Genomic DNA, 26,801 nt, shown 5'->3' with positions numbered 1-26,801 from the left:
CTAAGTCCACGTTTCTATGGGTCGTATGAAGTAATTGAAAAAGTAGGAAAAGTCGCATGCAAGCTTAAACTACCTGATACAACACTAATACATCCTATATTTCATATCTCACAGCTCAAAAAATAGGTAGGAGCGAAAACTACCTGTCAACCACTACCAGTTGGATTAAATGAAACAGGAGAGTTGGAAGTACAACCCGAAGAAGTGCTTACTCACAGGTACAATCAGCAAGGGGAGTTAGAACTATTGATTAAATGGAAAAATTTACCTACTTGTGAAAATTCTTGGGAGCTCTTTGTTAAAATTAAACAACTCTTTCTTACTCTGCACCTTGAGGACAAGGTGCCTATTGATGGTGGGGGTAATGTTAGAGAAAGAGTTTATGTGAGGAAGAAAGGAAAGCAGAGAGCTGCAATGGGGAGAACAAGTGGCCAAATGGGAGAGCTAACAGATGGCAAAAACCTGTTGAAGAGACAAGCAACAGACAACAAAGAGGATGCAGTGCCCAACCTTTCAGAAAATAGGACCATTGAGAGTGTGTACGTTGAGGTGGCAGCCTTAGAGAGAGGATGCAGTTATGAAATCATAGGGGAATATAAGCAGGAGGCAGAAAAAAAAGCAGAGGAGGAAAAAAAAAATTGAAAAAGTAGAGCATTGAAGGAGAGTCCTAACCTCTCGAAAGTTGGTGGAATTGTTCTTGATTTTTGTTATTATTTTTTTTCTGTAATGTCTCTTAAATAGTGATTGTGCTAGCATTGAGCTTATATGAACCAGGTTGAATTCACTTTGAAGTACTTATTAATACAAGAAAAACTAATTTGATTACTGTTACATTGAGTTACATTAGATTTACACTCAGCAGTGTTATCTACATTACATTCTCACACTTTCTGCATCTATTTCTCACGTTGGTTTCTTCATTCACTGGAGTTGGAGCAGACAGCTTGTTGTGGCAGAGTCAGGTTCCTATCACACCCACATTCCTAATTTTTCTTCTGCCCCTTCTGCACTCCCACCTGCTCCCTTTTTCTCCCTTTCTTCAACTAATCTTTTCTTCTTTTCCTCTAATGTTGTGTCATGTATCCCTTTCTCCTGTTGCTGACTTGTTGGTAGAGTTGAGGCCATCTTGTCTTCCTGTTTGCTGCCAACTGCCGTCCTCTCTTTATTTTCTTTTTTCCTACATGAGATATAAACATTAGTCCTAACAGGGAGAAACTGCTTTAAATGATAACAGCTCAAGATCACATCAGATAATCAGATTGGTAGGCTTAGCATGTCCATATATAATTTTGTTAATTTTTCTCACATAGCGCATAATTTTCATTTGGTATCTTAGTCTGGTTGCTTTAGGTTTTTGCGATAAGCTGTAACAGATTCTATCATTTGCAAGGCATGGTTTAATTTTGTTGACATGTTGCTTATATTTCCTTCATTTTTACAATTATGGCTGCTCTAGGTTTTTCCAATTAACTGAACTATTTTCTATGATTTGCTATTATCGAATACTGATTCTGGGGTAAGAATGAGGAATTTTTTATATGCTGGTAATCTGTAGACCTTAGTGTCTATTTGGAACCATCTTTCAATGGCCAGTTGGTGAGGAAAACTGTGTTTAGGTACTTTTTGGTTCATTTAGATCTCTTTTTTCCTTAATTTTTAATTTTCTCTTAATCAATTTGGTTAATCAAATTATGGGTGAAATCATAGTTCATAAGACATGTGCTTCAAGTAAGTAATATTCTTTTGCTAACCCTGTATGTCAATGCAAGTATGAGATAGTTCTTATTTTTTTCCTTTCATTTTATAGTTTACTTGCAGCCACCATGGAGTTAGAGTTTATCATTATTTTTTAATTGTAATCACAAGTTACTTTTCTGGTTTGGAATCATGTATTACATTTTAGTTCATATGCAATGCATAGTGTTAACATGTTCTGTTGATGGATCATGCCTATTTCAGACCATCGAGAGTAGTCTTCGGGCAAATTCGGGCCATGTAAAGTCATTCTTAGCAAGTTTGGTATGCTTATTAGGCTCATCTTATATAAGATTCTTGTATCAACGAGAGTGTTGATTGAAGTGCCATAAAATTTGTAGAATCTCGTGGACCTTGCGGGAAGTGAACGTGCCTCTTGAACAAATGCAGATGGAATAAGGCTTAAGGAAGGCAGTCACATCAACCGCAGTTTGTTGACACTTAAACAGTTATCAGAAAGCTGAGGTGAGCTGGAGCAAAAGATCGATAATGAAACAATTTGTTTCAGTTACATTATATATACAGTCTGCATGGCTTGTGTCCCAGTATTATGTTGTCTGTTTTTTTTTTTTTTTTTTTGCAAGAGGCATAAAATTTGAAAGTTCAGTTTGCCAAAGAGCAAATGATCTGGTAAAAAGTATCACATATGATATTTATTTGAGTTTTCTTTCAGTGGTCTGTTGAGTTACTGAATGGCCAGTTTGTTGCAAAGATCTTTTGTGTGTGTACTTTGCCTTAACCATGAGCCAATGCCTTTGGTTGATGTATTTGGTCAAAGTTTTAGTGTATAGGATTTATCGTCTAGCTTGGTTTTTCTGTTTGCAGTGGTGGAAAAAGAAGCGGTCACATACCTTACAGAGATTCAAAACTTACTCGTATATTGCAGCATTCACTTGGTGGAAATGCTCATACATCAATTATATGTACAATCAGTCCCTTTTTGAGTCATGTTGAGCAAACATAAAATACGCTTTCATTTGCAACTAGTGCGAAAGAAGTTACCAACAATGCCAAAGTGAACATGGTATAATCTTCAATCCATGTTAGTTTTATTATATTTGGAAATATTGGACACTGTTTTGCACTTTTATCTATGGGACTAACAGTGAGACCTCTAAATTCTCTTGTAAAAATGTCCTTGTTGTTTCCCATTAACCTGTCCTTAACTTTTAATAGATATCCTGGTAATGCCATGCAATAAAACACTAGTGTTTGCGTGCTGGTTCTCCATGTTGTCACTAGATGTACAGGCCTTTCACTGTTGATGTCTTTCTATGTTGGGATGATCTTTTTATTCAGGTTGTTTCAGATAAGAGACTGGTAAAGCCTTCGCAGAAGGAATTGGCCAGACTTGAAGCTGAGTTACAAAGTCCAGACCCTTCCTCCTCTCCATCCTTCAGGTCTCTGTTAATGGAAAAGGATCAGAAAATTCAGCAGGTAAATTTATTTTGTTATTAATCATACAAAAAAAGTCACTTCTTTACCTCAAGAGTCATTTGTAATTTTGGAACAATTGATGACTTGGGTCTAGACAACCCTTGTGCAATATAAATAATTTTCAGTTTATTCCCCAATAGATTACATATTCTAGGAATTTCTAAGGATCTATGTTTGCCAAGTTATTGATTGCAGACATAATTTTAAATTCTTTTGCTCATTTTAGATGTTGAATAGCAAGGTTACCATGCAGCCATGTAGGTCTGGCATCATTTTTCATTTTATTGGAATAAACACAAGAACAAACGGCTCCCTCTCTGCCATCAATTATATATATTTTCCTTATTTTGCTTGATAAGGAAATATTACTGTTTTTTAGCTTAAAAAGAGAAAGCTAGATGTGATGAGAAGACCACCCTCTTTCTCTTTTTGACTTTGTCTTTTTTTTTTTGGCTCTTTCTGAAATAAATAAAATTCCAGATGGAGAGAGAAATGAAAGAGCTTAGGTGTCAAAGAGACCTTGCACAATCCCAACTGGAACTAGAAAGAAGGGCACATAAAGAGCTGAAGGTACTATAGTGTAACTGAAGTATCTAAGTTCAATTCTGTTGTTTGCAGTCAACTTAAGGCTATTACACTTTCAGGGTTCAAACCAGTGTAGGCCTTCTTAAACAGCCAGGTGTCTTTCCTTTCCTGTGGAAAATGAAACAAATAAACCTTTATAAGATATTAAACCTATAAATGCTGTTGGAAAACGTGCAATGGTGAGACAGTCAGTTACTTCAACTGATCCATTGATGCTTATGCATGAAATTCGAAAACTTGAGCATCGGCAGAGGCTACTTGGTGAGGAAGCAACTCGAGCACTTGAAGTACTTCACAATGAGGTTGCTTCCCATCGTTTGGGGAGTAAAGAAACAGCTGAAAGCATAATGAGGCCGTTGTCTGATATTAAGGACATGCAAACAGTTGGCTCCATTCCTGAAGATATTGTTATAGAAGAGAAAGCTAACCTGAAGGAAGAACTCACTCGATTGAACTCTCAAGGGAGTGTGATTGCTTCTTTAGAAAGGAAGCTTGAGAATGTTCAGAAATCTATGGACATTCTCATGTCATCTTTTCAGAACAGCCAGGAGATTCTAGGGTCTAAGACCCCAGAGTTCAAGATTCAATGCAAGAAGAAGAAAATGCATCCTTTCTCCTTGAACAACAGTGCAAACATGCAAAATCTATTACGGTCTCCATGCTCACCACTATCCTCCTCCGGGAAGATAATGGAACATGAGACTGAGAATAAGACACCTGACAATAATAATATGGTGGTGCCTCATAGCAATATATTGCCTCAGTCATTTGTTGATACCCATATAAAGGGTAATGAGAAAGGTGACTCCATCTCAGCAAGGGAGGGAACTCCAATGCAGCAAACAAATTCTGTTGATGTGAAGAAAATGCAGAGGATGTTCAAGAATGCAGCTGAGGAGAACATTTGCAACATTAGAGCTTATGTTTCAGAGTTAAAAGAACAGGTGGCAAAGCTTCAATATGTTAGGAACCCGGAAATGTCTCTCCAGAAACCAGCAGAAACAAGTCTCCTCAACTGCAAAACTAACCTCAGATTCTAGAATCCAAACCAAGATTCAGAATACAAACAATGGAAGTAAGTTGTAATTATAGATATTTGTACGTAAAATGTAGAACCAACAACAATGGGATAAACAAAGATTTTGTATTGAACACTTGAGAAATAAAATACAGATTGTTCAGATTAACTTTCTGACATATTTACTTTTATTAAAAACAAATCACAGAAAACATAATTACTAAGAATCAACAACAACTTAATCTCCCTCTAGCTTTTGAGAGGTTGGGTCTTTCTCTCACTGCCTATTCTTCTATTTTCTTCTTCTCCCCCCTTTTCTTTCTTTCCCACCGCTATTATACCAGCCTCCTCTTTGCAGTGCCTCCTCCAATCTTGTGATGCCACCTCAACTATGAATAGCCCTGTGGTCCCCTCTGTTAATTGTGGGCCTATTGTGCATAATGTTGGCAGATGACTTTCTGTTGTATGCTCCTTTATCTTACTGCAATGTGTCTTTAGAGACATTTTCTTCCTGCAAGAGTGATATATGAGTTCTAACACAATATCAAAAACAGCTTCTTGTTTGCCAGGTCAGAACCATACGTATATCATGTGTTGTTTTCTAATATCAGAATTCACCATTTAATCTCAACAACAAGAAGAGATGCCTGAGTTATGTTATGTTAGGTTTGGAAGTAGAATCACTGCATATTACAAGTGAAAATAATCTGGCATATAGTTTCCAGTTCTTCGAATATTGTTTCCAAAAAAAAATTTCTTCCCTGCCTGAATATTGATTGATGATTGCTTGTCAAGCTTTGTAGATGCATTTATAAGTAGAATATGCGAAAAACTACCGATGAAGATTATTTATGGAATTGCCTTATATTCATCAAAACTTTTAAGTGCTTTCTGTATGTGTTTCTTTGTCACCACCATAAATGTTTGTATCTTGCTATTAACATCGAAAATGACATTAACAAGTTACACTTGTGCCACATGTTTTGCACAAGGTATTAGAGCTGGAGGCAAATGATGCTGCCACTGAGGAGACAGATATGATGGATTATCAATCTCCAATGCCATGGCACTTGATATTTGAGGAGCAGAGGAAGCAGATCATCATGTTATGGCATTTGTGCCATGTTTCAATTGTACACCGCACACAATTTTATTCGCTGTTCAGAGGAGATCCAACAGATCAAATATATATGGAAGTTGAGCTCAGAAGGTAGACATGGTTAGAGCAGCAATTGTCAGAGCTCGGCAATGCAAGTCCCACACTCTTAGGCGATGAACCTGCAGGTTCATTGTCATCAAGGTATGAATAAATAGGTGTCATTTTGGTATCTCCGTCTCTTTGAAGCTTTTTGACATTATTTATGAAATGCCGCAGTATCAAGGCTCTTAAGCATGAAAGAGAATATCTAGCGAAGCGAGTGAGTTGGAAACTGACAGCAGACGAAAGAGAAATGCTGTATATGAAATGGGATATTCCAGCAGTAGGCAAACAGAGAAGGCTGCAACTGGTGAACAAGCTATGGACAGACCCTCTTAATATGCAACATGTGAAAGAGAGTGCCGAAATCGTTGTGAAACTTGTCGGCTTTTGCGAATCCGGTGAACATGCTAGCAAGGAGATGTTTGAGTTGACTTTTGTTGATCCTGCTGATAAGAAGTCATGGATGGCTGGAATCTGATATCAAATCTCTTACATCTGTATCAATTCACTCCCAATCCTCGTTGTATTTGTGGTGGCCAGTTTGTGCCATTCTATTCTGACAAATAATAATAGGCCAAAGGACTATTTTCCACCCAAGGTGTGCTGCAATCTCAAGTTTCCACCCTTTATCTTTGATAATACCAAATACCCACCTATGAGTAGTTAAAATTAACGGTGGTAAGGGTAAAATCGTCATTTTATCTATAATATTAAAAATAAATCAAAATTTTATCTCTTTTTCGCCCCCTAACCCCTAAAAACAAACCATTTCCCCCTAGGCCAAGTTTTGAAAAATAGCATTCCCCCCTAGGCAATCTCCGACACCGAATCCGATTCCATCGCCGACGACGACGCTTTCCAGAGGCACCACCATGCTCCGGCGATCTCCCTTGCCTCCTCTGGAGCGACGATTGGCCGAGATCTGGCCTGGAAAGAAGAAAAGCTTCGTCGGGAGACGAAGCTTTTCGTCTTCCCAGACGAAGACGAGGTCGTCGTCTTCGTCTGGGAAGACGAAAAGCTTCGTCTCCCGACGAAGCTTTTCTTCTTTCCAGGCCAGATCTCGGTCGACCGTCGCTCCAGAGGAGGCAAGGGAGACCGTCGGAGCATGGTGATGCCTCCCGACGAAGCTTTTCTTCTTTCCAGGCCAGATCTCGGTCGACTGTCACTCCAGAGGAGGCAAGGGAGACCGTCGGAGCATGGTGATGCCTCTGGAAAGCTTCGTCGTCTGCGATGGAGTTGGATTATGTGTCGGAGATTGCCTAGGGGGGGAATGCAATTTTTCAAAACTTGGCCTAGGGGGAAATGGTTTGTTTTTAGAGGTTAGGGGGCAAAAAAGAGAAAATATTTTTAGGGGTTAGGGTTGTGTTAATTTTAACTGCTTATGGGTGGGTATTTGGTATTATCAAAGATAAAAGGTGGAAATTTGAGAATGCAGCATACCTTGGGTGGGAAATAGTGCTTTGGCCATAATAATAATTCATAACTAGAATTTATTAACATTTAAATAAATAAAAAAAGACTTGAAAATGAAAATAACGAAATGTCTTTTTTCTCCAAAAAAAAAAAATTCTGGACTGATTAAAGTCACGTAAAAGAAGAAAGTAAAGGGTAATCAAGTCTTTTTACTGATTACACTAAAGCCCTCCCACTCCCGTTAGTCGATTTCGTCATCTCTCTGCTTCAGCTAGGGTTTCTGAGAATTTTTTTTATCGCTCTATTACTTTACTAATCGAAAGAAGTATTGTTACGAAAAATACTAAATAGAATATGGGAAGAGAAAGAGAAACTCAGAAACCCCACCCGGTTTCTTATACAGTCGAGCAGCTGATTGCTGTAAATCCGTACAACCCCGACATCCTTCCCGTCTCGAAAACTACGTCAACGAGCAGGTACTTGAAATTTAATGGTTAATGCATGTTTTCTTTATGATTAAGTGTCCAATTATGGGATAAATTTTCGTTTTTGACGCTGGCTGTTGTAATATATGGAGTTACAGTACGTGCAGTTACGAATTGTACAAACTTATCAGTTTCAATAGTTTTATAGGTTGTGGAAATAATTTGAAGGCTTTGATTTTCTTCATTGGTATAGTTGTAGGAATTAGATTTTTTTTTTTCCTAATAACATTTAGTAGTAAGTAATGTATTTGACTGTGGCTACTAAATGTGCTATCTAGCTTATGTATTCATATGCACAAATTGAAGCACAGAGTAGAACTGAAATTCTTTTCTATGGCCTGAGGCTAATGAATTTATGATTGTGTAGCCTTTGATGATCGATCTGTTGATCAATCTGGCCTTCATTTATATACTAAGAATGCAATTATAAGAAGGGTTTTTTTTTTGTTTATTAGGTTTCATCACAAGCATACAGTCTGGATGCCAATCTTTGCCTTCTTCGCCTCTATCAGGTATTCTCAATCATTCCTTTTTCTGTTTCTCTTTAAGTTGGATCTTTGGAGAAGATTTAGTTAAAATTCTGTTTCTCTTTTGTCTTTTGCTTAATATTGTGATCTTTTATGCAGTTTGAGCCTGAACGAATGAGTACTCAAATTATTTCTCGCATCTTGGTTAAGGTATATTTTAGCCTTTTTTCAAACCATGAGAGAACACATTTGCTGCGTATTGACATATATTGTGTTATGATACTTGATCGTCTATTTTTTTCTTATGAGCAGGCTCTCATGGCAATGCCAGCTCCAGATTTCAGTCTCTGTCTCTTTCTAATAAAAAAACAGTGGTATTTTTCTGTCAATATCTTTGCTTGTATTTCAAACATACTAGCGCCTATGCATGTAGACATACATCCACAATTAAGTTTGTTTGAGTAAGCATTGCAATAGGTTATCCCTGGAAAATTTCTTTATTCACTGTATATATGCACTAAGCACAATGCTTGAATATATTTATTTATGTGTATATGCATGTATTGAGAAAGATGTGCTACCAAGAATTTATAGAGACAAGGAGAGTGTGTTTTACTGGTTCTTTGAAATTTTTTAGCGTTACACATGGTGGTCAAATATCTGTAATAACAGAACTGTTATAAATCTACTTTGAGATTTGTTTGCCCTAAATTGAGCTTATTCTAGAGCCTCAGTGTTTTCTTTTTTCTAATGGCTGATTATAAAAGTTTTTAATTGTGCTATCAGCAAATGGAGGAGCAGTTCAAGACACTTATTGTTCTCTCTCACTATCTGGAGGTTTGTATATTTGCTGTTTGTGGCTGTAGATGTCTGTGAATTGGTGGATTGCTTCATGCCTACATTTGCTTGCAGACCGGAAGATTCCGTCAGTTTTGGGATGAAGCAGCGAAGAGTCGCCATATAGTTGAATCTGTGCCAGGTAATAACAAGTTTTTATGTGATGATCTGCTGGTGTTTGTTCTGTTTATTTATTTATTCATTTATGAACAAGATGTTTAGTATGTGTTCAGTTTATAATTTAATTAACCCCAATGGTTGGGTTAATTGGCTAAGACCTTTGGTTAAAAGCAAGACGGTCAATAGTTTAACTCCCCTTGGGGCCACCTACTATTATATTGACTAAGTTTTCTAACGACTGAGTTTATATAGTCCAACAATAATCCTTAATTTAGAACACTTATGAAAGGTTGAGGGATTTTAATTTTAAAGAAAAAATACTGGAATTTGGTTATATATCTATAGTTTTAAGTTCTGTTTTGGTACTTCTATTTGCATAGTTTGATTAGAGAATGCTTTTCACACTTAGGAATAGATATATCTATATATTAGTAGTGCATAATTGGGGATTCGTTTGACAAATCTGAATTCTGGGGTATGCTAACCCCTGTTCTGAGCCAGGACTTTGAGCTTAATCTGATTAAGTTTATATGCCATAGTTGTTTATTTGTGAGATTTGCTTTGTTTTCCTACATCAAAAGCTTTTCACCATGGAGACCGAGTTTCTGCTCTTCAGACAAGTTGATTGTCTGGCTTCCCTCATTGATGCTATTGGCTTTACTGTTATTGTGCTATTGTTATAATCTGTTCTTGTTTCTATATTTTTATTTGAGGGGAATTTGAATGTCCTATGGCTTACAAAAGGGTCCATTGCAGGTTTTGAGCAAGCAATCCAATCCTATGCAATTCATGTTCTTTCCTTGACCTATCAAAAGGTACCCAGGCCTGAGCTTGCTGAGGTATGTGTTATTTTCATTCAACTGCTCATAATTCCTTGTTTGTTCCATATATAGCAAAATGTCTGTCTTATATTTTCTGCTTCATTCTAGAGTCAAATTGAATATTGTTTTAAATTGCTTTTGTTGTTACTTCCAATGTAAATTTTCTGATTCAACATGATCATCTCAGGCCATCAATATTGAAGGTCTATCCCTTGACAAATTCCTAGAGCATCAGGAGGCCAATTGTGGCTGGATTCTTGAGAAGGGTCATGGAAGGGGCCATCTTATCGTCCTGCCACGCAATGAATTTAACCATCCTGAGCTTAAGAAAAACACTGCTGATAGCATCCCATTTGAGCATATTACTCGCATCTTTCCCATTCTCGGGTGAGTCCAGGAATTTTTATTGTTGCTCTAAGATTTGTTGCTGTACAGCCAAGTTGTTTTATTTTCTCATCAAAGAACATATTATTTAATTTTCTGTTATGTTTTCTCATGAAATTTTCTTGTAACTCCGGTTTTGGAATCTATTAACATTCAAGTTTACCAGTTTGATGCATAATGTGCACGTTCTAATTTGTGAAAAATCGAACTTCAAATTAAATAAATAAACCTGATATCTAAATAGTTTAATTATATAAACTAATTTGTTTTGGTGGAGATTTATTAGTACAATTAGTTTAATGTTGGGTCTGAACCAAAAACATCTTGAAACATAAACTCACTCATCTGGGAACGGGAAAATTTATGAGGTAGAAGATATTAGAAAATTATAAATATTTTGTTTTCTTCATATGTAATGTTTAGTTTGTTGTGATAGCTATCAAGAAGTGACTAAGGACAGCCATGGCGTGGCTGATTCTATTTTTGTTCTTTTGAATAGTTTTTATTGTGTAGTTTTTTCTTGGTAGATTGCCCTGCTCTTAGTTTGGGATGTATAGGTCGTGTGGGTCGCTCATCTTGAGCTCTATCAAGTTAGGAATCTTGATAGACCCCCAAGAGTGAGATGATGTAGGTTTCCTTTTGGTTTTGTTTCTAGTCTTGCTAGTTTGGCTGTTGTACTTCTTGGGGGGACTAATTTAGGTTGTTTTCGGATTCCTTTATGGAGAATCCGTTATTTGTTTGTCAATATATTTTTTACTTTGAAAAAAAAAAAAAATCGGCAGCAGAGGCGTTAAAAAACATTAAAATTTGATGTCAATGGATATGAATATGCAGAGTTTTGAAACTTGACTACTTCAGTGGTCGTATTTCTTTTATGAGGTGAATGGAAAAATATAGATATCAAATTTAGATTCAGAAAAGTATATATACAAGTTTAATATAAGACATTATTTCTAATATTTAAAAAATTTGGTAATATCAATCTTAATTTTGTCAGATGGATCATTCGATAAAAATAATATTATATTTTAAATGTAAAATATTCAAATTGATCGTAAAATCTAATTTACAAGATTTGGATTAGTTTCAACAAAGATTTAATTATAATATCTCAAACATTGACATAACCAAGATTTAAACTAGAGTTTCAAATATATAAATCAACCAAGATTCAAATCGCATTCAACGGCACACAATTCATGAACAAACAATAAGAACTCCACGTTGAATGAACTACATAATAAGTCATAATGATTCGATTTTCTATTTACTTGCATAGAGGGATTTAATTTTTTATGTTCCACTTTTATCTCTGTAACAAAGATAAATTCAAGTCATAGGGTTATCATCAGGGTTGGATTCGAACTGAGTCGAGTTAGAGTTCAGCTCTGTTTGCATATAGTAGAGTTTGAGTTCGAACTCGTGGAACCTAAGTTTAGGCTTGATTTGATTCGTTTTGAGTTCAAGCTTTTAACTAACTCATTATTAAAACGACGTCGTTTTAATACATATTGATTAAAATGATATTGTTTTGTATCAAAATTTTTAATTTAGAAATTTAATGAGTAGCTCGAGCTTGTATAGGGTTTGTTCAAATCGAGCTTAAACAAGTTCAGTTCGAATCCAAGTTTAGTTATTATTCAAGCATTAAAAAAAACAAAATGGGGATGTGGTTTTGGTAGAGGGTTTTCACTAATTTATTTATTAATTTAACTTGACACCCCTCGTTCAATGAGGGCGTTTGGTCTAGTGGTATGATTCTCGCTTTGGGTGCGAGAGGTCCCGAGTTCGATTCTCGGAACGCCCCTCGTCGAAGCTCACTTCAAATATGGACCATTGAAATTTGTTTTTTATAAAGAATCCACGAAAAATATTCTGATCACCTTTGTTATGATTTTATATTTATTTATTAATTTTTTAAAATAAATATATCTTATTTTTAATTAATATAATAAATAATATCACTCCAGAACCAAATCCGGATAAATTCTCTATAATTCAAAATAATCAGAATCGATACTAACCCATTATCACATTGGTACCGTCGAAAATTTGTTCTGCTAAAATCAGTCATACCACAACACATGCATTGAGATATTTCGAAGTAGACATCAAAGTAATTCCATGAAAAGGAGCATCGAATAAGGAGAACAGACACTAAATTAGTAACAACATCAGTCCTAATGTTGTTGTTGGCCTTTCTTCCAAAATATGTTTTAACTTGAATGTTAGTAATTCACCTCGGACCACTAATAAAATAAACATGAACAAACAAATAAAGAATTAATTACCTTAAACTCTAAAACTGGAGCTCTCATAGAGCCAAGTACTTATATATTTACAAGATTCAAATTGACCATAAACACATGGAATAACAAAGTCATGAGCTCCAAAAAGAATTTTTACTGCTGCTGCTGCTGCTATTTACTCTTTTACCCTAATTTGTTACCGGCTCTGGTTCAGATGGAATCAATTCTGCGAATTGTAAAAAACACAGGATTGAAGGATTACCAAGACTGCAACCCTACTGCTGCTTTGTTTCTCCTTGATCCAATGATTTTTGTTATGCATTGATGAGTTGGCTGATTTGGATCGTCTTGAGTTGAATGATTAAATCCAGGGAAATATATGAGTCCCACTTCAATGGCAGAGCGTCTCTCCATAGGTTACCCAATGGACGAAGCTATCGGAATAGTCTTCAAGAACATTGGAATCCTCAGCATCCACGTAGCATAGCTCTATTTCTGTTCCAGTCTGCTCCCTTCCCTACACAACATAACATAGATAGATAGATATCAGGGTATAATTAACACAATATCAACCATTTTCCAACATAAATTCAACTTTTCACCAACCACTCTTGTCTAAAATTTTTAAGTATTTATTTTTCAGTAATTTTCTGTAGATATTTTGACCATCAAAACAAAATCAAGAGAAAACATCTCCCTTGGGGGAAAAAACCACATCCGAACACAAATTTTGAACTAACGGATTATGAATTTAGACATATATGCAATTATTCTTTCTTAGCATAATTTAGTAGATATCCAAATAAAAATTGATGCAATGGGCAAATGGTTGCTTCCGTGCATGTCACACTGTCCTGCAGCACGACAGCTGGCAAGTGAATCAAAGAAAGATCGATATCTAGATAGTGTGATTATGGAGTAACCAGCAAGTATGCTTGACAAGAAAAATTCACCTCGCATTGCATAGGAGGAACTAACCTTTATGCTGGATCCGCATTCACTAGTGGAAGGGGTAGAATCTCCAATTACTCCATTGACAACATTCTCTAATGATAGCCCAGCAATTGGTGAGCTTGTAAGCATTGATGACCTTCAAATATTTATGAAAAAGAGGAAAACGTATTATTTTTCACGTTAAGATCACACAAGAACCAGTTATCCCTAGTACATAGTTAGCCAACTTCACGAGATGGAACCATTAGATAAACTCTTTACTGAAAAATAATCCATTTACTGTGCCCTAATTTTCTCAGTGAATTTTAACTGAATAAGTCGGTTAGACCCTGAATTTAATTGAAAAAGTCTATAGATTAACAGGCATATTTTTCTACAAATTAAATCTACCACCAAAAGAACAGAAAAAAGGGGAAAAACGAAAGGATAATGAACAAAAGAGTTAGGACGTTAAATACCTTTCATATGGATCTTCCTCACATGAATTTCCAGAGGATGATAGCCAGTCCAGATCAACAAAGTTTGAGAAGCTGGATGCATCTCCATTTTCAGAGAAGTATATATGATCACTTTCAAGGTATCGGTCTCTTTGCATTTCTCCAAACAGCTGCTTGCGAGGCATCGAGGGAGTATACCTACACAAAGAAGTAAAATTAATAGCTAATTTGCCAGTCACATCAACGAGAAACTGTCTGAAACATTGGCATGTAGCATAAAATAAACTTTTTCTACAATTCATTGCAATAAGCAGTGGCATGATGCAACAATTAATTCCTCAATTTATTTAATTGACTAATTAATGGGGGACCAAAGCCTTCAACTTGTAGAGGAAAAATAAGGCTAAGACATGAAGAGAAAAGACGTTAAACAAAGATCCAAAATAAGAGAGGTTAGGCGAAAAAGGCAAATGAAGACAAGAAAGAACCATAGCAAGAGGGTGGAAGATATTGATGACATTGAAGACTCATGACAAAAGGGAGAAAGAGTGGATGATATGGACGACATAGCTTATGTGACGTGATGATGCGGCAAAGAGGCATGACGAGACGAGGCAAGGTGATATGATGTGATGATGTGGAGCTGCGTGCATGTGAAATTCCTAAACCGTGTAGGATAATTTTAGTTAAGAGTTTTAATTCAAGTTTCCTATTAGTTTTTAGAGTATTTTATTTAAAATCAATTTCCTTTTTTTATGGACTTAATTAATGTCTTTAAAAAGTCCTATTTTAATATAAAAATAAAGAGTTTTTAGGATTCCATTGTTTAGGAAACTTCAATTCAAGTCTATTAAAGTTTATTTCCTAGAGTCCAAATTTCTAGAATTTGGAATTATTTAAAATTTCTAATTCTAGTTTAACTCATTTTCCTAATGTATTTAAATTTTCCTACTCTAGTTGAGTAAAGTAACCCTATAAATTACAAGAGTCTTTGTAATTCAATAATTCGTTCATCAATAAATCAATTATTCAATAAAATTTCATATTTGCTTTCTTAAGAATTTGGTGTAACTTGCATAGTTTTCTTGGTTATCCTTTTTGTCTAGTTAACCGATATCAACTTCTATTTGTCTTTGTGAACGAGATCACAAACCCATCAACACTTGTCTTGTGTTACTAATTAATAAGATCAGAAAACAAAAGGCTGACCAAGCATATATGAAATTATAGAAGGCAAAGACTTGATCAACACATGGTATAGTTTTTTCTATTTATCCTAATAAGCCATAATTGGTTTGAAACAATGCTCATAGAAAAATAAAAATAGTAATAAATAAATAGATACATAATAGCTAAACTTGACATAACTAAATTTAAAGCTCTAAAAATACAGCCAAGTAAGATTGGATTCAAACTGAGTTTGTTTGAGCTCGAATTCAAATTCGGTTTCAACAAATCCAAAATAAGCTAGGCTTAAGTGAGCTCAAGTTCGAACTTAAAAATTTAATATTTTTGAGCTCAAGCTTGAGCTTTATGAGTGTTCTGCTCATAAAGTTTGCAAACATGAAAAATTTGATATAAATTGATTAAAATAACATCGTTTTAACCAATATGCATCAAAATAATATTGTTTTGTTATCGAACCGAGGTCAAAGCTCAATTCGAGCTCGAGCTTGACTTCTATCAAATGAGTCAAACTCGAATGCCTTTGAGGTGAGTTCGGTAAGCTCGAGCTTGGCTCTATTAAAGTTGACTTTGAGCTTAGCTCAAATCCAACCCTACAGTCAAGTAGGGGTGGATTCAATTCAAGCCAAGCTCCAATTTCCGCCAACTCAAGTTCAAGGAGCTCTTCTTCAACAAGTTCGAGTTTGGCCTTGTCTGTAGGGAATCTAACTCGAGTTTGACTACAATATCGAGTCGAGCTCGGCTTGTTATTGTAGTAAAGCCAAAATCAATCAAAATGACATCTTTTTGATGTATATTGGTCAAAACGATGCTGTTTTAGTTGAATTAAATGCTTTTCCAAGCTTATGAGCTTAGCAAACTAAACATCCCCAAGTTGAACTCGAGCTTGCCTAAGTCAACCTCATTTTGAGCTTATTCAAGCCGAGCTGGTAATTGAGCTCAAGCTAGCTTAGCTTGAGCCCACCCTTACAACTAGGAAAACTACCTAGATTTCAATTCCTAGTGGCACAAAATGTGAGTATCAATTTTTGTAGGTGCAAAAACAATAAGTGATAAGGACTTAAATTATTCAACAAAGCAAAGAGGACTATGCTGACCTTGAAAATGCCATATCACTTTCAGAGGTTGATATCTCAGGAGATGACTCTAAAAGACCATTGCTTCCTCCCTGCAATTGATTGGGAAAACCCGAACGGCAAACTTTCTCCTGCTTGACATTCGTGGCAGACATGGGTGATCCAGTTTCACCAAGTATGTTTCCATCTGAAAACGATCTCTTGAAAAGTGACCTGAAAATACATATATAATCACAAACAGATACACTACAGTGAAAAATTCAAACGACGATATGCTTAGCTCACACTAAAGCAAAAATAATACAAAACAGTGGCCTCTAAAAATATGGTATCTAGTTACTGCTAAAAACAAAAGTTTCCAACATGCTCCCTTATGCGAGACGATTAAACCACAACTACAGAACCGCAAATTCGATAATGTACTAGATTTGATTGGTACTATGTTAAATTACTACCAAGCCTGAAAAGCTTAAGCTCTAATAATGAGCAAAAAAAACCCCTCACCAAGCCACCACATACCTCAAGTCAGTGAAATGTAGATTGCAAGGTTTCTGCCAAATGATCGAAAACTAAGCACCACGTAAAAAACCACTTATTGACTACCATGACTTAAGGAATGCAATACTTCAATTCTTTTGTTTTGGTAAAAAAATTTCTCAAGAAATATTAGTAGGTGTCTAAAGCTGATGAGATGCATTAAAGTCACAATCAACCACCAGCAAGATGGATAGACTGTAGACTCTTCCATGCTGAACAAATTTTTTCAAAAAAATTCAAGAAACATATGGGAACTTCAAAGCTTTAGCATCCTAAACTCTTCAAACTAATGTCTCTCACACTAAAACAAATAGAGACTAAGATTTCTAAAATTTCCAGATGGTGAAAATTAACAACTGATACCACATTAGTGTTCCATCAAGTTAGAGAATGAATACTGTAATTAAATCCTTACTTATTAGTTTAAAAAGTATAGGTTATGATTACCCAACATAATATAAAAAGCCAGTTTGACCTAGATGCCTTCTGTCCAAATCCTCCTGTACTTACTTAAACTTTATTTGTGTTTGCTTGACTTGAAAAAGCCAGTTGATTAAAACCCACCGTCTGTGAAGGAGCAGGTTAAAACCTAAATACCATTATAACACCATTACTATCAACTGAAGCTCTAAGTTTCACCAATTACACATTAGACCTCCCATCTTCACAAGTAAAAAATATATGGGAGGTACAACTTATAGTTAACAGGCCCAATTCGAGAATATAGGACAATGAAATTTAAAGGAATTGAATGTAGTTTGAGTTCCGAATGACATTTTTTCCAGGAATAAGCAAGCAATGAGCAGTTAAGATTAGCATTTTTCCTTTATTACACCTTGACAAAACGTAATTGAAAAGTGAATGGCTTTTTATGGTCAGCTAACCTTCCATCATCATCAACATTTGTTTGCCCACTTCTTCCCATACTATAATGCTGGTCTGAATCCAGCTCCCAGAGTGCAGGTTTACCCTGTTGTGGCCGGAAGTGGCCCAGAAATCTACAAAAAGAAATAAAACAAATATAGAAAGAAGAAACAGAATGCATAATTAAACAATACCACACAACAAAGTCCTGCTATTTCTCAAACACATGAAAGTCATAAGTGGATGGGTTAACTTAGAAAGTCAGATGCACATGTAAAAAGATAAGTTATTGAAGACATCCCTACATTTCCCTGAAAGGAAAGCAGGCTAAGCAGTACAGAAAACACAACTTGCTTACACATTAATTGCATCTTGTTTCTCGGCATCCATGTATGCGTTGCTATAATACCGTTGAAGAGTTCTGAAGAACTCCTGGGACTGGGTAGCCGCTTTCCACTGACCCCGTCTCTCCGAGAATATCTGTGAATAACAAAATGGGACAATTAATAAATAGATGATCACATATTATATCTTTGACAGCTAGATTAAACAAGAGTGTTAATGTGAAGATTCACAAACACATGGACAATAATTATCTAATCAAATTCCCAAGGTCCATCATCAAATCCCCATGGCTACTGAATGCAATTAAAGTTTTAAAACATTTAGAGAACATGTAAAACCAGAAAATTGCTTGCAATTATCTGCACACTGCAGAGAGAGTTGGAGCGCGAATGAGATAAAGAATAAACCTTGGGAAGCTACTGATTGATAGCAACAGTTACCACATCTCTTTACAATTAATGAATGAGATATTTGTATGTCTCTTTGCTACACTAGCGCTTAAAACCACCACTGCGTTTTTCCTTACATTATTAGTCAAACTCCAATCAGAGTAGCTTATACAACTTGGAAAATTTTTTATCACTTTAATTAACAAATTTGGGGACTCAGAATTGGTGAGATCTAGCATGGGCTCACTTCATTCCAGGCCAGAAATTTTTGCTTTGATGTAAGAATTTCTATATCGATTAATATAATCTCAAAATTGGAAAGGTACTCCTGTCACTTATTCATTCAAATTTATGTTAGGTGACTTCTCATTATGGAAAAAGGAAAACCGAATATACCCAAGATATAACATACGACTCTATTTGAAAAAAAAAATGTAAATTTTTTGAAGCACCATCATAATTTAGAAATACCTTATTGTGAGCTGCCGAGCCACCATATTGGTGTGCAAGTGTGTCACCCATTCTTTCATAAAACCCCATCAAATCATCTGCCAATGGAGCACCCAGGTCAATCTTTGGGGTATCTATAACCCCTAGAGTGTGAAGCTGTTTTCCAAGAGCAGCCAGCCCATATGCATACTGAGCAACATTTGTACGGTCCAGGCAGTCTATGCAATTGGTCCTCAGCACACCCCTCTGTAACTTGGGAGACTTAATAGGATGGTCTCCATTAGCAACACCATTACCAACACTATGATTCCTCCCTAAGCTGTGTGCATCTTCATTATCAATTTCACAAATATTCTGAGAGAAGCTGCCATTGTCCACATTCCTGCATCCAATTTGAACACCAACTTAGCTGCTATCAAACCATAATTAGAAAAAAAAAAATAGAAAATTAGTAACAAGGTCAGAAGAAGTTGCTAAAAAGTGACTGGCTAATAAACCATATCACTAAACAACCAACCAAAACTCCAGAACAATTCATACAGACCAAAAATTAATAAATGACCCTAGAGGGTGCTGAAATGTTATGAACTTACTTGGAAGAAGGCCAGTTTATGCATTCATCTGGCCTCAGGGCTGGCATTACTCGACAATAAAAGAACCCTGTTAATGTCAGCGCAAATGTAGCCACTTTTCCCAAAATTAGCAAGGCATTTGTTGCATTGCTGGGAAGAGAAAATTTATATGCAGTAAGAATAAATCTTCGAAGGGCATCACTGGGGGAAGGGAGTGTAAAGCTATAACAATTAAGCTTATGTACCTTCGGGAATGTTTATGTAAATCCCAATGAAGAAACCTCAGGCGATTTTCCTCTGATGAATCTTTGTTAATAAAATCAATTGCATTAGCAAACTCTTGACGAAGAATTGATTCACGAGGCTTCTTCTCTTGTGTCTGTTAATAGCAGAAAGGTGAGATGATAAGCAAAAGAGTATTAAAGAAAGACAAAATGATCCAAATTCTGAATCACATTCACACAAATTGAAGGAGCCATGTGATCCCCTCATTTTCTGCCGGTAACAGAATAATTTGAAGATCTTTCACTGTATACAATACCCAACTCATTTTTAATTCTACATCATGGTGTTCATATAGTCATTTTAAAAGAGTTTTTTTGAACACAATTATTAATTTAGAAGGATGTTTCCATGTATAACAATAATAATAATACCAATGCCAACATAATAAATGCAAATGACAGTATTACTGGTGTTGGAATCAAAATGACTACAGCATAATGAAAAATAATAAACCTTTCTTTGCCCATGGTCTAAAATATACTTATTGAAATCAGGGATCAGCTCTCATAACAAGATATGTCCATATACTATCATAAATGAACATATCATCCAGCTGTTAAACCAGTACACCATAGCAATAAAGATGAAATACAGGGCCTATTCAATATGATAATGTAAAGATGAGGAAAATGGTGATAGTTATGAAAATCAAGAAGGAAAAAATCCATCATGCTATATTTAAGCAAATTACCTTAATCAAATTCAAAATAATAATAGGGTTTCCATATCTCTTCACAAGATTTTTGAAATGAAGTCTGGTGGCTTCATAATTTTGGTCCTTCTTTGACACTGCAAGGAATAATAAGTTAGTATTCCAAAGAAATATGTATGACATTACCTTAAGTAACATGACTACTGCAGCAACATACATATAATATCTGGTTTAATATTCAAACGTGAGGTTTCCTGTGACCAAAAAAGCGGGATGGAACCACGGTTCTGGACAACAGAACTTATTTGCACTGGAAAGCCTTCAGGAACATCTTCAAACACAATCTGCTCTGTCTCAACATCATTAGCTACTCTACCTTTCTCATTCACACCTCGTTTCAAATACCTAAATGATGAGATAAAAAACTATAAAGTTAACTTACACAGACATCAAAGATACATATTATTAGAGAATGTGATGCTTTAGAAAATATAAGAACTTACAAAATCTTGATCTCTAACCATATTAGCTTTTTATAAGTAACAATCTGATACGAACCTTAGGAGAACCACACCTCAAAAGCTAGCTATTGAGATGGGAGAGCCCAAGGTCATATAAACCCCACACTAGTTGCCCATACTTTCTAATGTGGGATCCAAGTCTCATACCTTGCACTTGGGATCCTAACATACCACCACGCTCCGCAGCCCCGGCGCCCACACGGGCTGGCTGTGCGCTAGCTCCCTGCTAGCCCCGGGCGAACACTGCAATGCCGGCGTCACCACCCGTGCCGCACGATTGCAACTGAGAGACATGGTGATGACTCTGATACCAAATGATACGAATTTTAAGAGAACCACACCTCAAAAGCTAGCTATTGAGATAGGAGAACCCAAGACCATATAAACCCCACATTAGTTGTTCATACTTTCCAATGTGGGATCCAAGTCTCATACCTTGCACTTGGGATCCTAACACAATCACAACCAATAGATCACCGTTTTTCATACGTGTGTGTGTGTGTGTGTGTGTGTGTGTGTGTGTGTGTGTGTGTGTGTGTGTGTGTGTTGAGAGTGTGTGAGCATGTGCAAGCAATCTAACACCAATAGGCCCCTGATAAATACTTTAAAGACATAAATGACATTTACTTAGCAATGGCACCATAGTTAAAGCTTCAAACTGTAACACATAGCTTTAATTTCCTATCACAAAAATAAATAACAGTAAAACAGCTCAAATTCTCACAACCTTGTTGATTTTCAACCTAGGCAAACAATTAAGAAATATATATCCTTGCAAACTTTCCAAGTGCATGTATAATCATACCTAGTACCAGCATAATGTCGTGAACGTCTTGCAATAAGGGTAAGTTTGAAATCGCGTCCAGATACAGAAAGTGTGTCCTACATTCATGTAGCATGAAACCATAAGTAAAACATCAAAAAATGATGCCTGGAAACATAAAATTAAATTCCAAATAAAGAAAAACCAGTATGTTTTAGAGCTCATTAGTGATTCAGGTAAACTGACCACACCGTAAATCAATCATTGTCTAACAAACGAAACTTTTAAAGTAAAAGTATATGCCTATAAACCAGCATTCTAAAATAGATATGAAAGACAAGATTAATGAAATTCTCCTTGTTCAGTTAAAACGATATTGAGAATTATGGTTTATATATACAGCATAACATTCCGAAATTACAGAAATCAATTAACGATTGGCCAATAACATCCAGTACAACTGACAAATAAGGAAGTCTTGAAACATCCACCTGAAGGGAAAAGTTTTGCGCTGGTTGCACTAATAATTTTTACAATGAGTTATCAGAGGGTCACATCATCAACACACCACCCATGACTTACCTGTTTAAAGAAGCCATATACCAATGCAACAGTCCACATAGTATTCTGGAGGTGGTTCCGGATTCCTCGGGTCAAAAACTCATTCCAAACAAACATGGTTTCATAGAGGACCTGCCCTGTCTGAGTATCATATAAGTTCTTTTGAAGACTACACATAACATGGTATGAGTAGCTGAAAAAGAAGTCCTTTGTAAGATCCACCATGCACAGAAGCTTCTTGTATCTAGCCACCAACGAAACACAGAATATTCAAATCAACAACAAAACCCTCAGAAACCTCAGATCAAAACGTCAACAGCAGATAGAGAAAACAACATTAAATAAAAAAATGACAAAATACTAGAAAATATTTATTAAAAATAGCAAAAAAAATCCTAATAGCACATTTTTCTGATCAAATTAAAACATGCAAGCATGTAGTTTGCCTCCAAAAACAGCAGAATTTTATTAATACTGCCCGTAAATTCAAAAAATCAAATGAAATGTAATAATTGATACAATGGTTTGGCAATGCATACTTCCTTTCAACACTATAAACTTTTGCTATACATAAGAAGTGAAAAACTGTTAATATTGTTGGCAGAACAAAACTGATATAAACTGAAGCATGAATTGCAATCCAGTTGCTAGTTTGCAAAAGGTTGAAAGAGTACATAGAATCACATAGAAAACTATAGCGTCCACAAAATACTTGAAACAAAAGAAGATCTAGAATACCGTTTATGTCTGAAAAATACTGATAGTTTCCATGACAAAGTACATTTACACACAGAATGGATAGTAAACCTGCTTTCGTTCCTAGAATCAGTGAGACTGCACTGGACACTTGAATTCGGAAGTGGAATCATCTCTGTTTTGGAAACAGCATAAACATTATGACCACGTATTGCACCAATATGCCGTCTTTTTGTGATAAGCAGCATGTAGTAAGGGCCCAAAAACTTAACAAACCCTACAAAAAATAATAAGAAATAAAAACTCCATTAGCACCTCATTAAGAATTACAATCATTCCAAAATACAACACAAACAAAAATCGACTCACCAATAATGCCATAACAAGTAGTGACAAATTTCAGACCACCAGTCGATAAGTTCCCTTCATGTATCCGTCTCAACAACTCAGAACACTGACCTTCAGTATACGTGGTAGAATCTTCACGGATGTTTAGGTCTGAAGGATCTGACCGGTCAATCTTTAGCACTCTCCAATAAGTTCTATCCTTGTCTCTTCCTATCATGTAAAACATCTGAACATAAATTGGTCAGAACTTACTAGTTAAAACCATTATATGAACAGCGAACTAAATGAGAAAGAAGTTCAAGCAGCTCAATTCACAAATCTTTTAAGACTATAAGTAGCGAATTTGCAAGTCAATTAAATTCTTTGCAGCATTAAACTATCTCATTAGAAAATGAGATAAAAAATATAAAAATCCAATCCAGAATCCGAAATCCAAACATAATAATCATATTTAGCAACAAATGCAGCCGAAATTGAAGAGATCAAACAAAATAATGATGAAAAAAATTACCGATCGGGTCTCGTAGAGCCGGAATTTTTGCAAACAAAGTGACCGAGAGAAGGTCCCGTTCTCTGATAACGCCATCACCGGACACTCTCTCAAAAATCTCAAAATTGACAGTTCAGATCTCCCCCGAGCCCCCGGCTCAGGGAAATGATCACAAAAGCATGCACCAGTCGGTGAATTCTTTATAAATTTACCTCAAATGATCACAGCCTTTACATATAATAGAGCTAGGCTGTTTCAAATACAACATCTCAAAAACAAACAAATAATCATAATAATACAAGCTACGAGCGCTACTGAAAATTCAACAACTCAAAAAATATATTTCTATTAGTCAGCCTCTTTCCTTCCTTCCTTCTTTCCTTCCATTCACAGCCAAAGAAACACAGTGCCTTTATATTCTTCGTGATCTCCACAAAAAGTGTCGAAAAAGGAAGGTTTAAAAGATCAAGCAGAGAAAGAAAGAAATGTTGGGAGGTTGGGGAAAGAAAGTAAAGCAATATATAATTGATTATGTTTGTTTATTTGATTTGGCTATGTATAATGTTGTAGCTGTTTTTGTTTTTGTCTTTGTCTCTGTTTTCTTAAAAAGAGAGAGAAAGGCGAAGAAGCTATCAGATCCAAAAACAACCACCAAACCAACGAATGAAAACCACAACTTCTCCTCTCCATCCACACATATTATTATTATTATTACTTTATTTTTATTTATATATCATTATTTTTCTTTTCTGACCAATCTTAGTCAATTTCAAGCTTTTGAATTTTTCCAACGTGAATTTTCTTCCCTTCATTTCATCCATGTAGCAAAACACAGATTTAATACATTCAAGAGTTTTTTTTTAATCAAACAAAGAAAATAGTATACAAAATTTTCAAGTTAAACTAAATAAAATTAAAAAAATATGATTTAATATAATTTAAATTACAGTTTAAATCTATTAAAATTATTTATTTCTAAATATAAATTATTTAATTAAATTATAATTATTTATAATATAATATAAATACGTAAAATAAATATTAAAAAAAATATTAATATACATGTAATGAAAATGATAAAATATATATAAAAAAAACAAATTATATATCTAATTATTTAATAAAAAATTCTGTTAAATATAGATATATATATATGTACTTTAAAAAAATACAGTTTATGGTTTAGTTTAAAAATCGTCTAAATCATAATCTAAATTGAAAAAAGAAAGTTTAAAAAATTTAACTCAAATTAAACTATTTTACAAACTAAAGTGTAATTTTAAGTAGCTTAGTTCGATTTTACGGTTTAAATCGAATTATATATATATTAAAAATTTATCTAGAAAATGTACATATAATACTTTTAAACTCTAGTTTTTTTTTTAAATAATAGAGATAAAAAAGTAATATTTTTCTCTGTTGTGAGAATATCTTAAAAATTTCATAAATAAATATTTTTAATAAATATTTGGGAGTTTGATGTGTGTAAGTATGGTAAACTATTTATCATAATGTTTTTGACATCTTTGGATTTGTTGGGCGTGATTCGGAGATTAGCAGATGAGTCAGCATTTTTTACTTGTAAGCATGGTTCGCAAAAGCAACAGTGGGCGGAGGCATAAGTCGTTGAAGCTAACGGTTGCGTCCACGACTACCTGTAAACTACCTGGCAGAGGCTGCCCACTGTTCATTGCCCTGCTAGTTGATTTTTCTATTAGATTTTGTGGGTGAGAATTGGCAAAACTGGAAATAAAATCCACCCCTATGTTTTCCATTGATTGGCTCAAACATTTTCCAATAGGCTAAAGCACTGTTTCCCACCCAAAGTATGTGTATTTCCCAAATTTTCCTCCGTTAATTTTAAAAATCTCATTTACCCACCCATAAGCTGTTAAAATTAACTGAGTCCGTTAGTTATATCATTTTTCTCCCTAAACCCTAAAAATTAATAATTTCACCCCAACTCAAGTTTTAAAAAATAGAATTTCCCCCATAGGGTTTCTAGTTTTCAGATTCAATTTTTCGGTGTCGTTTCTTCCTCTTTAACGACCTCCAGGCGATGGCTCTTTCTCTCCGGCTTGGTCTTCTTCCGACGGCTCTCCTAAGAGTGATTATCGATGAAGACTTTTCGTCAACAAAGAATCTTCGTCGTCGACGAAGACCTTGTCTTCGTCTCTGAGGAAGACGTTCATCCAGAGACGAAGACGAGTTGTCTTAGTCGATGACCACTCCCAGGAGAGCTGCCCGAAAGAGACCGCATCAGAGAGGAAGAGTCGTCGCTTGGAGGTCACTGAAGAGGAAGAAACAACGCCAAAAAATTGAATCTGAAAAATTAAAAACTCTAGGGAGGAAATTGCTATTTTTTAAAACTTGGGTTGAAGAAAATTATTAGTTTTTAGGGTTTACGAGAGAAAATTAAATTAAATTTAAGTTTATTTTTTATAATACAAACAAAATAATGATTTTACCCTTAAAACAGTTAATTTTAACCATACACAGGTGGATAAAAGTGATTTTCAAAGTTGACGGAGAGAAACTTACAAAATGCGCATACCTTGGATGGGAAATAGTCCTTTGGCCTTTCCATTATGGCAAAGACATCCTCCTTTTTTTTTTTTTTTTTTGGGGTTGAATACAAACAGATTGGGAATATGATAATTTTTTCCCTTTTAGATAAAATATCATAAATGCACTTCCTCTTTTAAACAGAATTAAGAAAATATAAGGCAAAACATACTTTTCCATTTTCAAAGAAGTTGGAAAATTACAAAAGCTTCAATTTTTCATTCACTCAATCAAAATATTGTGAGTTTTGGCCTATTATGACGTTAATCAAGGATTAACTCTAAAGGTAGCATTTTAATTAAAATTTTAAGTTAATGAACGATTATATATAAAGAATAC

The 26,801-nt window shown here is 35.2% G+C and overlaps 2 protein-coding genes, 1 non-coding gene and 1 pseudogene across 7 annotated transcripts; 3 read left to right on the top strand and 1 right to left on the bottom strand.

Moving 5' to 3' along the window:
• Positions 1 to 436: 436 nt before the first annotated feature.
• LOC123193923 (kinesin-like protein KIN-7B) lies at positions 437 to 5,020 on the top strand. Of its 4 annotated transcripts, none has more exons than XM_044607009.1 (4): positions 437 to 2,019; positions 2,097 to 3,192; positions 3,673 to 3,762; positions 3,837 to 5,020. In XM_044607009.1, the coding sequence occupies exon 4, from the start codon at positions 3,954 to 3,956 to the stop codon at positions 4,815 to 4,817; it is 864 nt and encodes a 287-aa protein (XP_044462944.1). In that variant the 5' UTR covers positions 437 to 2,019; positions 2,097 to 3,192; positions 3,673 to 3,762; positions 3,837 to 3,953; the 3' UTR covers positions 4,818 to 5,020. The 4 variants fall into 4 exon arrangements, with proteins under 4 accessions (XP_044462944.1, XP_044462945.1, XP_044462943.1 ...); XM_044607010.1 differs by having other exon boundaries at positions 437 to 2,220; positions 2,581 to 3,192; XM_044607008.1 differs by having other exon boundaries at positions 437 to 2,779; positions 3,055 to 3,192.
• A 2,578-nt stretch (positions 5,021 to 7,598) lies between these two features.
• On the top strand, positions 7,599 to 10,688 carry LOC123194273 (annotated as a pseudogene).
• Positions 10,689 to 12,258: 1,570 nt separating this feature from the next.
• TRNAP-UGG lies at positions 12,259 to 12,330 on the top strand. Its single transcript has one exon. It is a non-coding gene; the product is annotated as a tRNA-Pro (tRNA).
• Positions 12,331 to 12,628: 298 nt separating this feature from the next.
• On the bottom strand, positions 12,629 to 24,585 carry LOC123194648 (phosphoinositide phosphatase SAC3-like). 2 transcript variants are annotated; one of them, XM_044607970.1, is made up of 16 exons: positions 23,919 to 24,585; positions 23,429 to 23,633; positions 23,171 to 23,336; positions 22,385 to 22,607; positions 21,845 to 21,921; positions 20,736 to 20,923; positions 20,558 to 20,655; positions 19,827 to 19,960; positions 19,603 to 19,731; positions 19,031 to 19,391; positions 18,184 to 18,305; positions 17,846 to 17,959; positions 16,446 to 16,637; positions 14,185 to 14,361; positions 13,751 to 13,862; positions 12,629 to 13,289 (listed from the first exon to the last, which is right to left on the bottom strand). In XM_044607970.1, the coding sequence occupies exons 1-16, from the start codon at positions 23,991 to 23,993 to the stop codon at positions 13,164 to 13,166; spliced, it is 2,499 nt and encodes an 832-aa protein (XP_044463905.1). In that variant the 5' UTR covers positions 23,994 to 24,585; the 3' UTR covers positions 12,629 to 13,163. The 2 variants fall into 2 exon arrangements, with proteins under 2 accessions (XP_044463905.1, XP_044463906.1); XM_044607971.1 differs by having other exon boundaries at positions 23,429 to 23,617; positions 23,919 to 24,584.
• Positions 24,586 to 26,801: the final 2,216 nt, after the last annotated feature.

Source organism: Mangifera indica, chromosome 13, assembly GCF_011075055.1.
Source record: "Mangifera indica cultivar Alphonso chromosome 13, CATAS_Mindica_2.1, whole genome shotgun sequence".
Classification (NCBI taxonomy): domain Eukaryota; kingdom Viridiplantae; phylum Streptophyta; class Magnoliopsida; order Sapindales; family Anacardiaceae; genus Mangifera; species Mangifera indica.
This window is presented reverse-complemented; position numbering and strand designations above follow the sequence as displayed.